The 15,675-nt window shown below is 46.9% G+C and overlaps 1 protein-coding gene across 1 annotated transcript in view; it reads left to right on the top strand.

Moving 5' to 3' along the window:
• Positions 1–167: 167 nt before the first annotated feature.
• The window catches only part of arhgap17a (Rho GTPase activating protein 17a), a 32,358-nt gene continuing 16,850 nt past the window's right edge, over positions 168–15,675 (top strand). Inside the window, exons 1-3 of the mRNA XM_076034700.1 lie at positions 168–671; positions 9,695–9,734; positions 15,246–15,350. Coding sequence (XP_075890815.1) covers positions 619–671; positions 9,695–9,734; positions 15,246–15,350 — 198 coding nt within the window. The 5' untranslated portion in view covers positions 168–618. The remainder of the gene's footprint in view (positions 672–9,694; positions 9,735–15,245; positions 15,351–15,675) is intronic.

Genomic DNA, 15,675 nt, shown 5'->3' with positions numbered 1-15,675 from the left:
CAATAACATAATAGATAAAAGACAAATGTATGTTTTTGCTGTAAAGACCTCCTCACTCCCTTGAATCCCACCGTCCCCGCCCCCCGTCCCTCCCTCCCTCTCTCTCTCTCTCTCTCTCTCTCCCTCCCCCTCTCCCTCCCTCTGTAGCGGCTGTGACAGAGGTGAGCCGCCGCCACCGCTGTTCACTCGGCTCCGGGTTAAAAAAAGAGGCGGCCGAACGGATTATCCAGCTCGGTAACATTAGCTCTCCTCGGCTAACGGCTGAAGGCTGCGACTGGGAAGGACGATGGAAAGTCGCCGGGCCGAGTGAAAGTTAGTCGCGGCGTACTTCGGGAATTACATGTGCGGATAAAAGAAAAACGGGACGTGGGGAAAAAGAGGTTCGCGGGTCATGCCTTCGCCAGCGACGGCAACTTTTGTTTAGAGTTTCCACTTGGGGGAACGCTAGCTTCGGGGGCTAGCGAGGCTGCAAACTGTTTGTTTTTTAATTGGCTTTCGATGGCGCTCGCTTGTTTCGCCCTGTCATAGCGGCGGCTCGGAATATTTGGAGGCCCCGGGAAACTTGATGACAAACCAAAGCCCAAAGACTCTGAAGCGTCATTTCGGAAGGCTGGCAAAATGAAGAAGCAGTTCAATCGGATGAAGCAGCTCGCCAATCAAACAGTTGGCAGGCAAGTATTCGACTCTCCCTGCGTGTCGCCTCAAGTTGAAACCGACAGGCTCGCACCGTGCACGGCTAACTTGTGTTGTGAAGTTGAGCTTCCCTGCAGACTTGTGTACAGCTGTCTGTGTTGACATGGGCTCTCATCTCCACGGGTGACTCATTGGCTTTAAATGGCTTACAAGCAGCGTTGCTGCTGGTATAAGTGAGAGCAGGATGGCCGAGTGCTGCACTTGATGTGTTGCCCTGATCTACCAGATGTTGTTCTCAACTCAACTGATTCGACCAGAGAACCCTGCGTGGGAAACAAAACGCCCAGCCATGATCAGGCATTTCCCTCCTCCACCTCAGCTCTATCCTCATCCTCACTTCCAGAGGCAGGAGTCTCTTCTAAAACCTTTTTTCGGTTGAACGTGACACCTCGTGGTAGAGGATGATTTACTTTTATTGTTTCCAGATTGGTTGAAAGAGCTGATTTCAAAAGATTTTCCAAGAAAACGTAACCTAATACCTAAATTTCATACGTCATCCCCCCCCCCCAATTTATATGACCAGTGACATTATTTGACCAAAATTACCTATAATGGACCATAACTGTACTTCTGCAAACAAGTCACACTGTTAGCCTTTGCTATGAAGTGAGAAAAGGGAGCAGTGAAAGTAGGATGTGATCAACAGAATCATTATTCATGAGAAAAGCAAGGTGTTCAGGCTGCTCGTCCTGGGCGGTCTGCATTTTAGGCAATTGGAAAAGTTTCCAGGGAGTGAACCTCCAGCCATGCATAGTCACATGACTTATTGGCATCCTGAGCAGGTGGAAGTGGTTGCTAAAAAGAAAGTGAACCTAGAACTGATGCCGTGCTTTGTACTGCAGTTGCATAAATCACGACATTGTCCGTAATCACAGTCTGACCCGTCCTGTTCTGGAATCCCATTTCCCCAAGTGGCATTTCCAAGATGACTTCTTCTTAATAACTGAGTGTGTTTACTTGAAAGTGATCTGAATGGTTCCTCTGCCTCTCTGCAATAATTCCTGACAGCTCTGCATGTCTCCATGCACTATGCTCTATGCACGCCTTCAATTCACGCTGTTAGATGAGAGTGTTTTGTGTTGAATTATGTGGCATTGGCAAGGAACGCACGTCACATCCCCGGGTGTTGACAGGTTAAAATGCAGTTGTCTTGACAGTGATTAGGGCGTCAAAGCCGCCCATCTCGTGGCTAGCCCGGCACGCCTCCGGTATCGTGATGTCACCGAAGCTCCAGCCAGAGGCTGTGAACGAGCTGCTGTACAGTAACATCGCACAGTCATCTTTGGTTTGGGCTCTGCGGTGATAAAGTGGCAGTAATGGCTCCCCATCAGTGATGGACTGGGCATTTAGTGATCAATCCCTATAACAGTCTAATGTGGCTGAGTAATGTCCGTCTCTTCAACTTAAAAACATTCCGCAGTTTGGGAGCCATTAAGTGAATGGCTCCATCCTCCCTGGTGAGCAGGTCCGCATCTTTCCACTGCAGCTAGTGCAACCTGCGCAGCCAGGTGATGGCCCACCGCGTCCCACTGAAACTGGATCTCTCTGAGGTAGCGACAGCCTCACTGTGACCTTATGACAGTCGGGAGGGCGACGTGTCACACCAGGTTTGGATCGTGACAGCTCAGCTCTTCTTTTTTTCAACGATGGTGGGCATTTCCTGTTTGTGTTTGCTTAGTGTGCCTGCTGTTCGTCCGCTGAGAGTGTTTGTCACCTGAGGCGGACAGCGAGTGCTCTCAGTGCCAGACAGTACCAGATACACCCGGAGCCAGACTGATTGGAATAGTTTGATGGGTTTTTTTTTTTGACGTAGGCAGAGAGTGAGACATGCAGATAGAGTCACACATTTACGCATCGGCTGTTTTATGAAAGGACATCGTGAAAAATATTTGATTAAACGGATGATCTTTTTGTTTAACAAAATTCTCATGGTATTTCTTGTGTTAATCACCTTGCATGTTGCTTCACTTTGTTTCAAAAAATAATTATGTTGTGTAATATGCATTTTTCAAAAACTTTATGCAAAAGGATGTTGGATTTACATGATCTCCCATGGACTATTTATACACGAGAGTACCCTTACTGAAAAATAATATTTCACCATCAGGTTAAAAAAAAGCGTCACTAAAAGACAAACAGTAACAGGCTGCTTGACTGAGGTCCACTCCTCGAAGCGGCCCTGTTCCCCACTTTCCTGCGTGTTTTCCAACGGTGAACAGATCAGGGGAGCGGAGAGGCCGGAATCCTCGTAATGACTCCGAGGAGTAAATCAGCACCACATACAGCGTAATGCAGAAAACAGACGTGTGTGTGTGTGTGTGTGTGTGTGTGTGTGTGTGTGTGTGTGTGTGTGTGTGTGTGTGTGTGTGTGTGTGTGTGTGTGTGTGTGTGTGTGTGCGCTCGCTCACTCGCTCGCTCGCTGCTTGTCCTCTTTAATGGCTAGTTAGCAGCGTACACGGACGTGTGGCTCAAAATAAAACGTGCACACACTGCTTTGCCCGTGAAGTCCTTGCCAACTCGTGTGTGTGTGTGTGTGTGTGTGTGTGTGTGTGTGTGTGTGTGTGTGTGTGTGTGTGTGTGTGTGTGTGTGTGTGTGTGTGTGGGCAGAAGCTTTGAGTGCAAAGGCCTTCAGCGCTGCCCCCGGGGTTCCTGCGATTGTGCAAAAGCAGAACGCCGTGTCCAGCGAGCAGCCGCTCTGAGGAAATCTCTCCTCCTTCGCTTTGCAAACAGGAAGCTGCCTCCCGGAGTCGCGCTCTCTAGACAGGAGGAGACACAAGGCCCGGGGAGATTTATGTGGGGGAAAGAGGGTGGAACCGAGGTGCGCGGAAAAAACAAGCATGTGATTCATGTCGTTTAGGGAAAGGCGGCAAAGCATTTTTTTAAGCACTTTGCCGGAGCCTGCGCTGTCTGCGACCTCTCCCAAGCAGCTGAGCCGCTGGCTGCGACACGTTTTGCTGCAGGTTTGTGTGGGTAAAAGAGCAGCATCATCAGGTAGAGGAGTCTGAGGCCATTGCCCTCATCTGCTCGGATAATAGATCTGCTCTAAAGACCTGGAGCGAGATCAGTGGTTGCACCCTTCATGGGACATCTGGGGAAGTTTGGCCTCTGTTGTGTCTGTAATGATGATGAAGAAGATGGTGGTGATGAAGATGATGGTGGTGTCAATGATGATGATGATGATGATGACATCACCTCCGGCTCTCTGTAAAATCAGCCCGAGTGCAACCGAAGCATTTTTCCTCCGAGGTGATTGCAGTGCTGTTGAAAGATGTCAGGAGTGTCTACTTTAATATTAGGAGACATAGACTTGGACACTTGCTGGTGTGAGTCTAGATTAGCTGATTGGTTCCTCTTTCACATCTGTCGGCTAAATTTGGAGTCAGGCGTAAGATGAGCCCCGCATAACCGTTGTAAACGATAGAACAGCCAGCGTGGCGTTTGTCTTTATTTCATCCAGTATGTGAGCAGTGATCTCTGATCAATTACAGTAAAGAAATTGCCACCTGTGTAATGTTGAAGTCTGTTTACGGTTGCACAGAAGAAGAGGGTGGCCGACAATGCAAACATGCTGACTCTTATTTAAAACTTTATTTAAAACGGAGTGCTGTTTGTAAAGGCAACCTCTCTTATCAGCCCACACGGACGCCGCTCTGTTTATTGAACCAGGCTGTTTGTTTTGTCGCTGTTGTTTTTGTTTGCTTGGTGTGCTTTTTTGCTTTCGACTCCATATGACATCACCCAGGTAGCAGACGATCACACGTGGCCTTGTGACTCAGTGAACGACAGAACAGCTGCAGCGCTGGCAGCTTTGCCCACGCCTCGGGAGACTTTCTGTGTGTTTGCCTCCTGTTTTCTACGTGTGTGCGCGTCAGATTAGCTTTTGAACGCATTAATCACTTAACTCAAACTGGATTTACTGGTTTGTTTTTACTGCCTCGCTATACTAAAGAGGCTTTAATCAGCGTGTGATATGTGTATGTCGCCGACTATTCTGCTCCCTTGGCAAAGATCGCCACTTCTATTTGGTTTGTTTGATTACAGCTCAGCTAAAAAAAAAGCATTGATAGTTTAACTTTGCAGAGACTTGGTCCTCAATCAACTGTTTCACTGGGACAATCCATTGATTGTTGCTGATTGTTCTCAGTCATTCATAGGGCTGTCCCGATACTATATTTTCACTTCCGATACGATACCGATATTTCAACCTTGAATATCGGCCGATACCGATATCAATCCGATAGCAGCATGCTACAAATGAAACATACTTTCATTATTTATTCTGTAGTGTGTAGTGTTAAAAAAGGCAGCATCAAGTGATTCAAAACAAATTAACAAGTTTACTGCTCGTATATTCTGAAAGCAACTGAGAGCAGGAACAAAAAACCAACAAAACAATATTGTCAGTTAACTAAACTCGTGATGACCATGACTCCTCCATCTCCACTTTCTGCAGTCTGAGCATGATGTGGAGATTCTTTTTTCGCCACAGTAGAATGGACTGCTTTCTATCGGAGTGTTAATATCGGAGACTTAAGATGACGTCCGATATAATCCGATATTCCTTTTTTGGCTGATATCAGACCGATATCCGATATCAATATCGGATCGGGACAACCCTAGTCATACAGCTCAGCTGTTTTTCTGCAAAACTGTTGTTTACAATCTATTTGTGTCGCTCTTTGGCAAAATTGGCTCAGAAGTCGTCCACAGCGAGGTGACCGGATGACTTGCAGTGGGTCCGAGCTCGCGGTGTTAATCTTCTCCTGCACTGTAAACACTCGGGGGTGCCGTGTGTGACGGGGGTGTTTCTCTCGGCCGTTTGCAACCCTTCAGTGGGCCTTTGTTTGGACTCTTTGATTCACTGGAGACCGAGTGGTGCGGCAGGAAGGGACACGTTACCCACGGGGATCAGTGCTAGTGTCATGTCAGCGCTGAATGAACAGAAGTAGGTGAGCCTGGGCGTTCCCACCAGTGTCAGCTGCACCGATGCCTGGAGGACAGAGGGGGCGGAGGGGGCGTGTCCTGCTGTTGTCAACTGAGGAGGAGCTGCTCTGATAGACACAGACTGATATTTTTATCATGGTTATCTGGAGGGGCCGGTTATAATGATAATGTTTCTGCTGGTTCATGACTTCAACCAGTATTTTTAACTATTTATTCAGTTGCACTTTTGCTGTTCAACTATGGATGCAAATTATTGATTGACCTCATCGATTGATTAACAATGATTTTTCCTGAGAACCTAAATTTCACAATGTAAAATGTGTAAGGAACACATTATTTAGCCCTTAAATAATATTGAAGGTCCAATGATTAACCACCTGTGTAAAAAAAAAATCTATTAATTGCGACTAGTTGAATTTAATCAATGAAATTCTTAATTGACCGATTGGAACGCTGACGCTTCTTGATGTCACCTGAGCACAGAACAATCTAAAATATCTGCTCAGAGTAATTTTACTAATACACACTATTGTTGCTGTTGATACTAAATAGCAAGTTGCAATTGTGTGCCCATGTATTTCAACCTTCAAAAGCAGCGTCAGCAGTAAATGGCTGTGAAAAGCCCCAGTGCATCGACCAGCCGTGAAGCCGTGAAGACTCCTTCCGCTCAAAAAACACAAAGCAGGTTTCAGCCAAATGAAATATTCTTTATCCAGTCTTTCTCTTGCTGAGTTCATCCCAGTCTTTCTGCCACTCTGGTGTTTATAAACTGGCAGGCTGGAAGCGATCCACACCCACCTATCAGTCTGTTATTGATTGCGTCAGGTAAAACCAAACAAACACTCTGCGCTCCCTCGGTCCATCAGAGGAGCCATTGTACCACTTCCAGTGATCTCCCTGGCTGGAAGCGCCCTCCTCCTTCATCATCATCATCATCATGCGGCGTCTCATCGCCGTTGAAGTCGTTTGTCCCTCCGGGTTTTGCCGGTGCGTCTCCTCCTCTCAGCGCTGCTGTAGAACGCGACGGCTCACACAATCAGCCCCATTAGGGAGGTCGCGCCGGCTGAGTCACTCAATTATTCCTCGGGCCCCTTTCATGCGGCTCCAGTGTCCGTTACCTCCGGCCTTCAGCTGCCAACTGTTGCACCGGTGAGAGGTCCACCCTCCCTCACCGCCCCCCAGCGCCGCCGATAGAGCCGAGCGGCCGCTAACAGCCGCTCCATTGTGTCGTCTTTGTGCCGTTCACCTACTCCCCTTTCCAGCGCGATGCTAGCGGATCGCCCTGGTTACCGGGGCTGGGATGCAGGGCTGCTGCTGCTGCTGCTGCTGCTGCTGCTGCTCCTCCTCTTGTTATTGAAGTCACATGCAGCAGCAGCAGTGACACACTTTTTTTTTTTCCCCTCCAAACACCGCTGCTCCTGCGAGGCACAGTGGGCCGACTCTGTTCGCTCCCGGTCAGCTGATGCCGGCAAAACAATTGTTTTCTGTTTGTTGTCGCTGATGCTCCGGCCAGGCTGCGCTCAGCCTTTTCTTTTTTTTTTTCTTTTTTAAATTAAAAAGACCCATGTGATGCATTGCTTTTTATAAGGTGGATGGGGGTTGGTTGGTTCACAATAATTTCCACTTTTTCTAAAAAAACTCTCATATTCTCATATGTTTTTTGTTATTACAGTCTCCAATGGTGCAGAAAATGATGTATATTTAGAGGGCAGAACAAACACTTGGCCTTGGTGTTGACCCCTTTAGACACACTGGATCCAATGCTGTCATTTGTGACATCACAAAGGGCCAACATCAGGGAATTTCTTCTGCACACCCTTAAAACACTTAGTACATAGTGTCAAGATTGTGCAGGCAAATGCAGTGTGTGAATAGAGTGCAGCTCTAGCTTAACACACGCAAAACATCTGCGTCGACATGTAAATGTACAAATTGTTGCAGTTTTATAATAATGGTTGCTTCATCCATAGTTGTGTTTCTTATGAAACGACGTGATCAAAAGAGTGGAGTCTCCTCCTTCGAGGAGTGTCCACGTAGGATTCAGTGGTTCCGGCTCCCCAGTCTTCACGTGACACCTCAGCAGATGGACGCCTTTTTGTCCGCCGCACACATGATTTTTGTTCGGCAGGTCTCGGAGCGTTTAGCTCCTGTGCAAACACATCTATGTATAGAATTCTCTCTGCAAACCCCCCAAAAAATGTCCTCCCCTCTCTGTCACGGGCCCCGCTGCCCTCCTCTGTGTTGTAATTGGGAGCAGCTGTGTGCCGAGGTTACTATAGTTCATACAGAGCGGTTTTTGGAGGAGGGCCCAGGCTGCGATTCAGAGCACTCTGTACCCCCGTGCAGAGTGCAGACGAGCCACCGTGCCCACAGGTCGATCCGTTCAGAGGGCTGCACGTTTGCGCAGATATACAGTAGATGCCTCATGCACAGTTTGTATTCTTTTAATGCACCGGGGGCAGACAGCTTGGTGGTGCAGAGTCACGTGACCTTCAGCGCTGGAGAGCGTTGGGATAAAAACAAAGTGGAGTTGGACTTCTGCTTATTAGTTTAGTGTCCAACATATGGTTTTGCAGTTCAGGCTTGATCAGTTGGATGTTGCTCTTCCTGTCAGTAGTACTGGGACCAAGTTACTGACTTGTATGCACATAAAATACTGCCACACATTTTAGAGTTTAGAACGCAACCTAAACATTCTACCAGATTTATTAGCGTGGAGCCGTGCTTTAGGGGAAACATATTTTTCCCTTTGTGATGTCACAAAGGGTGCGGATACCTCTTCCCGATTTGCGACGACAATGCCAGCCAGGTTTGGATAGCATCTTAATAAGAACTGATGTGATGCTTGTTTTTTTTTGTCAAACGGATGGAAGCTTCAACAAAACATCAGCGTCAGCAGGAAGCCAGAACTGAGCTCGGCCTCTTTTTGTTTGCAGGAAGTTGTAAAGAGAAGGCAAAATGTGCTGACTCACTGGCAACTGGTGGACTTTCTTTGATAACCCATCAAACCAGGCTGCTCAAACTGGGGTCCATGGTGGAAATATGACTATGGATTTAATATGAGTAGGCAGTTTCCTCAGTAGCTGTGTGGCCTTGATTGTCCAATGGAGGAATAAGACACGAAAATAGCTCACTCTCAGTTTGTCGGGGGTCAAAGATCAGTTCATGAAAATGAGGTCTTCATTGAACGAACGGGTGGGTCTTTGTCCCACGTCTCTACGACCTTCCTAGAGGGCACTATGGCGATTTTAGTGTTTGTGTCTATGTAGGGGGCGCTATTGAGCAGATTGATCCAGTTTTTAATAGAAAAAATTCCAGCAGTTCTGACCTGCGTGCAAAATTTGGTGACTTTTGTAGAATGCTAAGGGGGTCAAAATGGGTTTCTCGTCAAGAGTCTGTCAAGTTTCAAATCTTTCCTCGCAAGAACGCCCTGCAATAGACCTGCTCTGTTCTAGAGCTGGTCTCATCGCTGGGGCTCAGTCCCAAATTAATCAAGTTTAAAATCAAGTGTCTGTCGGGTTTAAATCAACTCAATTCGAACCTTCTTGTCGCTGCCGTCAGGACTGCAGCGCTGACCCAGCTAATGAGATGATCAGCCTGAGCCCAGTCTGTGTTCCCCAGCCTTCTCCTTCCCTTAAGAGAATCTGACTCCACTGACCCCTCCGAGTCACACTGTTCATTCCTTATTAGCAGTCTTGGGGAGAACACGCAGGTGACTCGCTCTGTTGTGGAGTCAGACAGCCGCTGTGTCAGCCCAGGCTCGTCAGCAGCTGTGTTGCAATAACAACACTTTTGACTGAACGGCATTCTAATACAGAGCCGTGGCCCCCGGCCAAGAGATCCACCCCGTCAAACATTTCCCACACCGACTTCCACGACCCGTCAATCATTTTGATTGCGTAACTTGGCATCTCAGGACGCACCTCCAGTTTGTCTCGATGTCATTCTCACCTCGACTGCTCAGAGAGTGTGTGTGTGTGTGTGTGTGTGAAGTTCAACTACGTGTTCTCTTTCCGTGCTCATCTATGCGTTCTCTCTTGTCCTTTCTCGCCCACAGAGCGGAGAAAACTGAAGTCCTCAGCGATGACCTCCTGCAGGTACGTCAATCATTAACTCGGCTGTGGAGCTCCGGCCAGCCCAGGGCCGCCCGACTGGTTCATGCGTTTGTTGTCCTTCATTGTTTGAGCAGTTGAAACTTTAGAATCATCATTCTGCAACTTTTTAACTTCACTTTCAAAGTGTTGGATTTAGCCACTGAGATTTAAACTCTAGGCTGATGTTAGCTGTTACCATAAATATAACGAGTCCTACGTGACGTCTGGGAAACGTGTTCATTGTATTGAACGCTGTGATGACTTATAGTGCTCGTGGCTTTCCGCTCTGCTGCTAATTCAGAGGGTGGAGTGTGAGGTGACGGTGCCGACGGTAAATAGAGGAATGATTGTTTCCATTCCAGCAACACGAATTTATTGAGGAAAAACAGAGCTTGACAACCAACCAGCTTTCTTGCTTCCATGGCAACAAAGTTCCAGGATTACTTGAACTCGGAACATTTCAGCGACCCCTGAGAGCATTTTACCTGAACCGGCACGTCCACATTTGGCATTTGCCCATCCACCAACATGTACTTCCACTCACCGGCCTCTCGTTGTACCATCTGTGTGGTTTGTTGCCATCCAGGCCAGTAAAGCTCCATTTACCAAATACATAAACTCCAGAAAACTTTGTTTAGTTTGGGTATTTTTCTCCGATACGCTGCTACTCTCGCATTGATGAACTTTGGATATGTAGCGCAGCCTTGAGAAGGTTCTTCGTGGGAAAAAGAAATGCTTTTAAAGCTCTTGTGACCTGATACACAACTTGCTGAGCCAGACGGTCACACCCCATGGTTCACCTGCTCTGCCTTGTGGATGACGTAACTGCAGAAAAAAATTTACCTTGGGTGCTGAGGTGAACTGTTTTGACCACTAGCAGGTGCTTTTACTAGTGAGTCCCTCTGCTTTACTACTGACCTTAAAATCAGACTGATAAGATTTGATGCTTTAAAAAGAACCACTGCAGTGCACATTCTTGCTTATGGGGGGAAAAAAAGCGTGCAACAGGTCTGTTGTTGCTGATTCAGTGCTCGTTTTCAGAATTGTGTGTCATACACTTACTGTGACACACACTAAAAGTATTTGAACTTGTGCAACAAGATGCCCGGTAGACTCCCTGCACTAGTGAATGAATGAATGAATGAATGAATGAAAGTCTTTATTTTGAACTTACAAATAAAACAAAATAGCACAATTAATTAAAGCCACAGTATATAAAACAAAAAAACAATGATAATAAATAAATAAATTGCAATAAAAAAAATTAAATCATTGATCCTCTCAAGAATGCCATTAAAAAAAATGTCATCATTGATCCGAGTAGGAAGAAGTAAGTACTTATTTACTCCTACCACTTAATTATATAATAATCATGCTCCACATAAACCGTTTCAATTCTAAATGTCTCATCCTATGATATATAAATGTATATCATATAATACCTTAATTTCTTCATACACAGTCCTCTGATATATGTAAATATGTTTGTGCATTACATATACATGTATGTATTTAAATATTTACATGTATATTATCCACATCGCAATATATAACCAATATAATCTACCCACGTGCTAATTATTAACTATAGGCATATAGAGCTATCCATTTCTGATCTGATTACTGAACTAAATCAATAATAATAACAATTATAATCATCATCATCATCATCATCATCATCATCATCATCATCATCATAATAACAAAAATATTAACAATAACATGAACACAATAACCAAACCTCTTCCTCCACTCCTTGCAACCTCAAGCGTCAGAAACGGATTTGGGAAACAACACTTCGCTCCTAATGTACATGGCACTTCAGAACACACAGTCAGCAAGCATCAGGTCGTCTGGCTTTTACCGCCTTTGGAATCTGGCCGGGACTCAGATGGATTATCTTGTCGAGTTAATTAGTTGGTGCTTCTTCCCCACCCCCCCACACCTGTCGCCTGTTATCACTCATTGATGGAGACACCACAACAAGTAGCGCCACACACACTTATGGCCAAATTGAATTTGGGTCTAATTCTGACGGAATGCTTTGAGAACATTGAGTCTGATATTCACTCCCAGACATTCGCAGACATTTCGGGCACTTTTCTTGTCGACTTGCTGAAGCCGCTCACTGAGTCCCCTCAGTGGATTCAGCTGTTGTTGACATTGATACCTGCTCAGCAAAAAACATTCCATCAGTCAAGATGGCCTTTTGTCTTTTCCATGGGAGGTGTCATTTTTTTTCTCCCTATTTTATGGGACTTTTGAACCTCGTGGATAAACAACCAGCACCTGATCTGTCACTGTCCAATGAACATTAGCTGTTTCTGATTGACAGGTTTAAGTTAATGTTAGACTTTAGGCTGTGAGGCGACTCTGCAGCTATGACCGGCTGCTGCTCCTCACTGAGAAGAGGACACAATATAAAACCTGACAACTAACTTCCCATCCCCACCTTGAAGTCACAAATTGTGACTTCCTGGAGACAAATTCTAAGGTGCAGACGCGGCGACAGGGTAGTGCAATGGTTTGCACCGTGACCCCACAGCAGGGAGGTCACAGGTTCAATTCCCCAGGCCTGAGGCCTGGAGGCTGGAGCCTTCCTGTGAGGATGTTCTCCTTCCAGGTTCTCCAGCTTCCTCCCGCAGTCTAGACGTGCACATAAGTCTAATTGGCGACTCTAAAACACTCTTTAGGTGTGAGTGTTGTCTCGTTCTTGTGACGACCCGGTGACCGGTCCAACGTGCAACCCCAGTGACCCTGACTGCAGGACAAATGATGGATTCTTTATTCTTTATTCTTTATTCACATCCCCTTAGCTACCACAGCTCTGGTCGCTAATCTCTCTGGGGTCCACATCCAATAAATAACATTACACAAAAATATAAACATATAAACATCCACAGTACTCAGTACAAAAACCAATAAAGTTCTCAGAACCTAGAAACACCTTATTTACATTACTTCAATCCAGTAAACGCATCATTAAGCTTAGTAAAAAGTTAAAGAACAAGTGAACTGTAGGAGAAAATTGAGTTATAAAACTGACAACATGTAATACATACTGTTTTTTATAGTATGAGTATAGCAAGATGGAATAAATGAATGAATCCAGACTTTTAAAATTCAAAATTTACCATGTCCGTAAGAAGGATAAAATCGGTCTTGGGTACCAGACTTATTCTTAGCCTCTTCATCCTATGGTCCCTTTTTTTAGTCTCCTGCACCACCTGGCATTCTCACCCCAGCTGTTCATTGCTCCTTGCACAGCAGCTCATCAGTCGGAGGCTGCACCCCAAAAGTGCTCGCACGCTGCTCACCCCTCTGGTGTATTTTAAGGTTGCAGCCAGCGCCAGCTATTGGGCTCCTCTGAGTCCCTCCCGTCATGCAAACACTGAGCGTTTTGTTTTTTGCTCAGTGGCTTCGTGTTTGATTCCATTCCCAGAGAGCCTCAGTTATTTTAGTAATTCTGGGCTTGTCCGGTCATGTCAACATCCTTTCCCTTGGGAACCAGTAAATAAACAGAGGCGGGCATACGTGCATCCTCTGTCTTGTTTCTACCACCTATTCCTCCGCCGCACTCTTGGAATTCCCTCCTCAATGACGCATCATGGGGCAGACTGTCCACCCCGTCAGTCTGGTAGCAGTAGGGGGAAAAACACACCCTGACGACCACCAGTCCTTCCAACTTCTGTCAATATTTTTTGTTGCAACTCTTCCTGTGTTGTGTGCCCAACCCCTGTTTGTCACAATGAGAGGAAGAAGAATACTCCCAGATCTGAACGAGTGGAGGACTTGGAATCAAACCCACGCAGCAACAGGGAGGGGATTCCCCCGCTCAGGTTGCACCTGGTATTAGCTGAACAGCAGCGTGTGTATACGTGTATCCCCTCCCACTCTGCAGCCTATGGTAGCAGAAAGTTGTGCGCTGGCTGAAATTCGACCCCGCTGTTTTGGGAATGCTGGGGTGGGCAAAGGGAGGCTCCGTGGGTCGGGTATGACGTAAGATCTGAAGAACAGAGAGACTGAAGTTGAGAGGGCAGCGGGGCCACGCACGGATGCGGATATCTGCTGTGGAATTCCTGAGTTCCGACCCTGGTCTGTTTTTGGAACACAATTGTCTGCTATTTGGAACCTTGCCATCCTCCCTCTGCATTTTTCTCTCGCCATTTCTCCTCTCATTTTTGCCCCGTAGACCTCAGTGTTCCCGTTTATATTTGTCCCAACTCCGGAGCGCACGTGTTGTTCCTCTGAGACATTCCACTCTGTCTTTTTTACCACTTTCCAAAAAACACAATTCTTTTATCTCACTGTTCGTACCATTCTGAACCAGTTCCCCCCCCCCCCCCCAAACGTCGGTCGACCCTCTGAGTGACATTGGGACAGTGAGGGCCGCCCTCGTGTTGACTCTGACCCTCCCGGTCAGACACCTGGCGTGACAAGGACAGAGAAAAGCCGCCCTGCAGGGATTCAGTTGGCCTCTGTCCTTCGGGCCCGAATAGGCCCCCTGACTCCATCAATGCCAGTATTATATGTCGTCAGGCCTAAAGCACAGAGTGGATCTCTGTAGTTAAGCGAGAACGCAGGAGAAAAGCCTGCGTAATCAAAAAGACCCTTTTAAAGCCAGAGAAGCCCCCCTTCCTCCCCCGGTTCGTAGCCTTCGCGGCACTTCCGATGAGTCATGTGCTCGCGAGATAACATTCCAGTGTCGTTCCCTTGGGACATCAGTCACGATTGACCTTTGACCCACGCCAAGTCGGCCACAAATTAAATGGTGACACGGAGATGCACTTCATTAGTTGTCAACTGCACAACACGCTGCTGTGCGACACTGCCCATCATAGAAGAGCAAACGAAAAAGGTGGCGTTGTGCAACTCAAACGCCTTCCTTCAATGGAATTTGTGCCTTTTTTCACTGCCGGATGTTGTTTTTTTGAGAGGCCACATCTTCAATGGCCTCTGGCATACAGTGAGAGTGCAACCTACAAACCTTACTGGACCTCTGACAAACTGTAATGACATCACTTGGTGATAACACATAGAAGCTAGATTTTTTTTTTTTTTTCTTAAGTGCCCCATGGCAGTTGGGATAGGCTCCAACAGACCCCCACAACACTGAGTGCAGGACGAAACTGGTATTGAAGATGGATGGATGGATGAAACAATTTTGCAAATAGCTCATTTTAACACAATAAGCTTATAATGACCCCCGAACACACTTCTTTAAACTCATCGAGAAAACCCAACACGATTGCAAATCATGATGTTTCCAAAGTCTCACGATGTCAAAGAGCCACATCTTGGTTTGTAGTACCTCTGTCTTCAGCCAGGGGGCTTCCTGTCTGGCTGTTTTTTTGCGTGCATTTTTTTTCTTCTCTGTGTTCCCCCACACGACAGGATCCCCGACTGTCAGTATGAAACCAGAGCGCCGCAGTGTCAGTGTTCAGATGGTCCACTCTCTGCTGTCCTGTGCTATGCGCTCACCGTTCCTCGGCGTTCGTCTTGTCTTGTGCGCAGATCGAGCGGCGCATGGAGCTGGTGCGCGTCGTCTCCCACAACACGCACAAGAGGATGGTGTCGTGCCTACAGGGACACATCGGCGCAGACGCGGAGAAAAGACACGTAAGGCCTCTGACACGTCGCAACCAAACTGATCCACGCTTAACTTTAAGCTGTGTAAACCAGCTCAGACCAGATCGGGCCGCCGCCGCAGGGTCACCTGTCGTGTGTTGAATTTGCACCTCCAGCACAAATCTTCTGAGTCGACTGTCTGTGATTTACGTGTTGTGTTGTTTTGTTTTGTGTTGTCCTAACCCGCACACCCACCACCCCAAAAAACGCACCACAGTCCGTCCCGCGGCTCTATACAGGAAACGGTCAGGTAAAAAAACCACAGAGCACTTCCTCCCACCTCTCTGGTTCTTGGCACCGCTGTCGCTCCATTTCC

The sequence above is a fragment of the Nelusetta ayraudi genome, unplaced genomic scaffold (assembly GCF_046127955.1).
Source record: "Nelusetta ayraudi isolate G7.1 ecotype Tasmania unplaced genomic scaffold, CSIRO-AGI_Nayr_v1 ptg000042l, whole genome shotgun sequence".
Lineage (NCBI taxonomy): Eukaryota > Metazoa > Chordata > Actinopteri > Tetraodontiformes > Monacanthidae > Nelusetta > Nelusetta ayraudi.
This window is presented reverse-complemented; position numbering and strand designations above follow the sequence as displayed.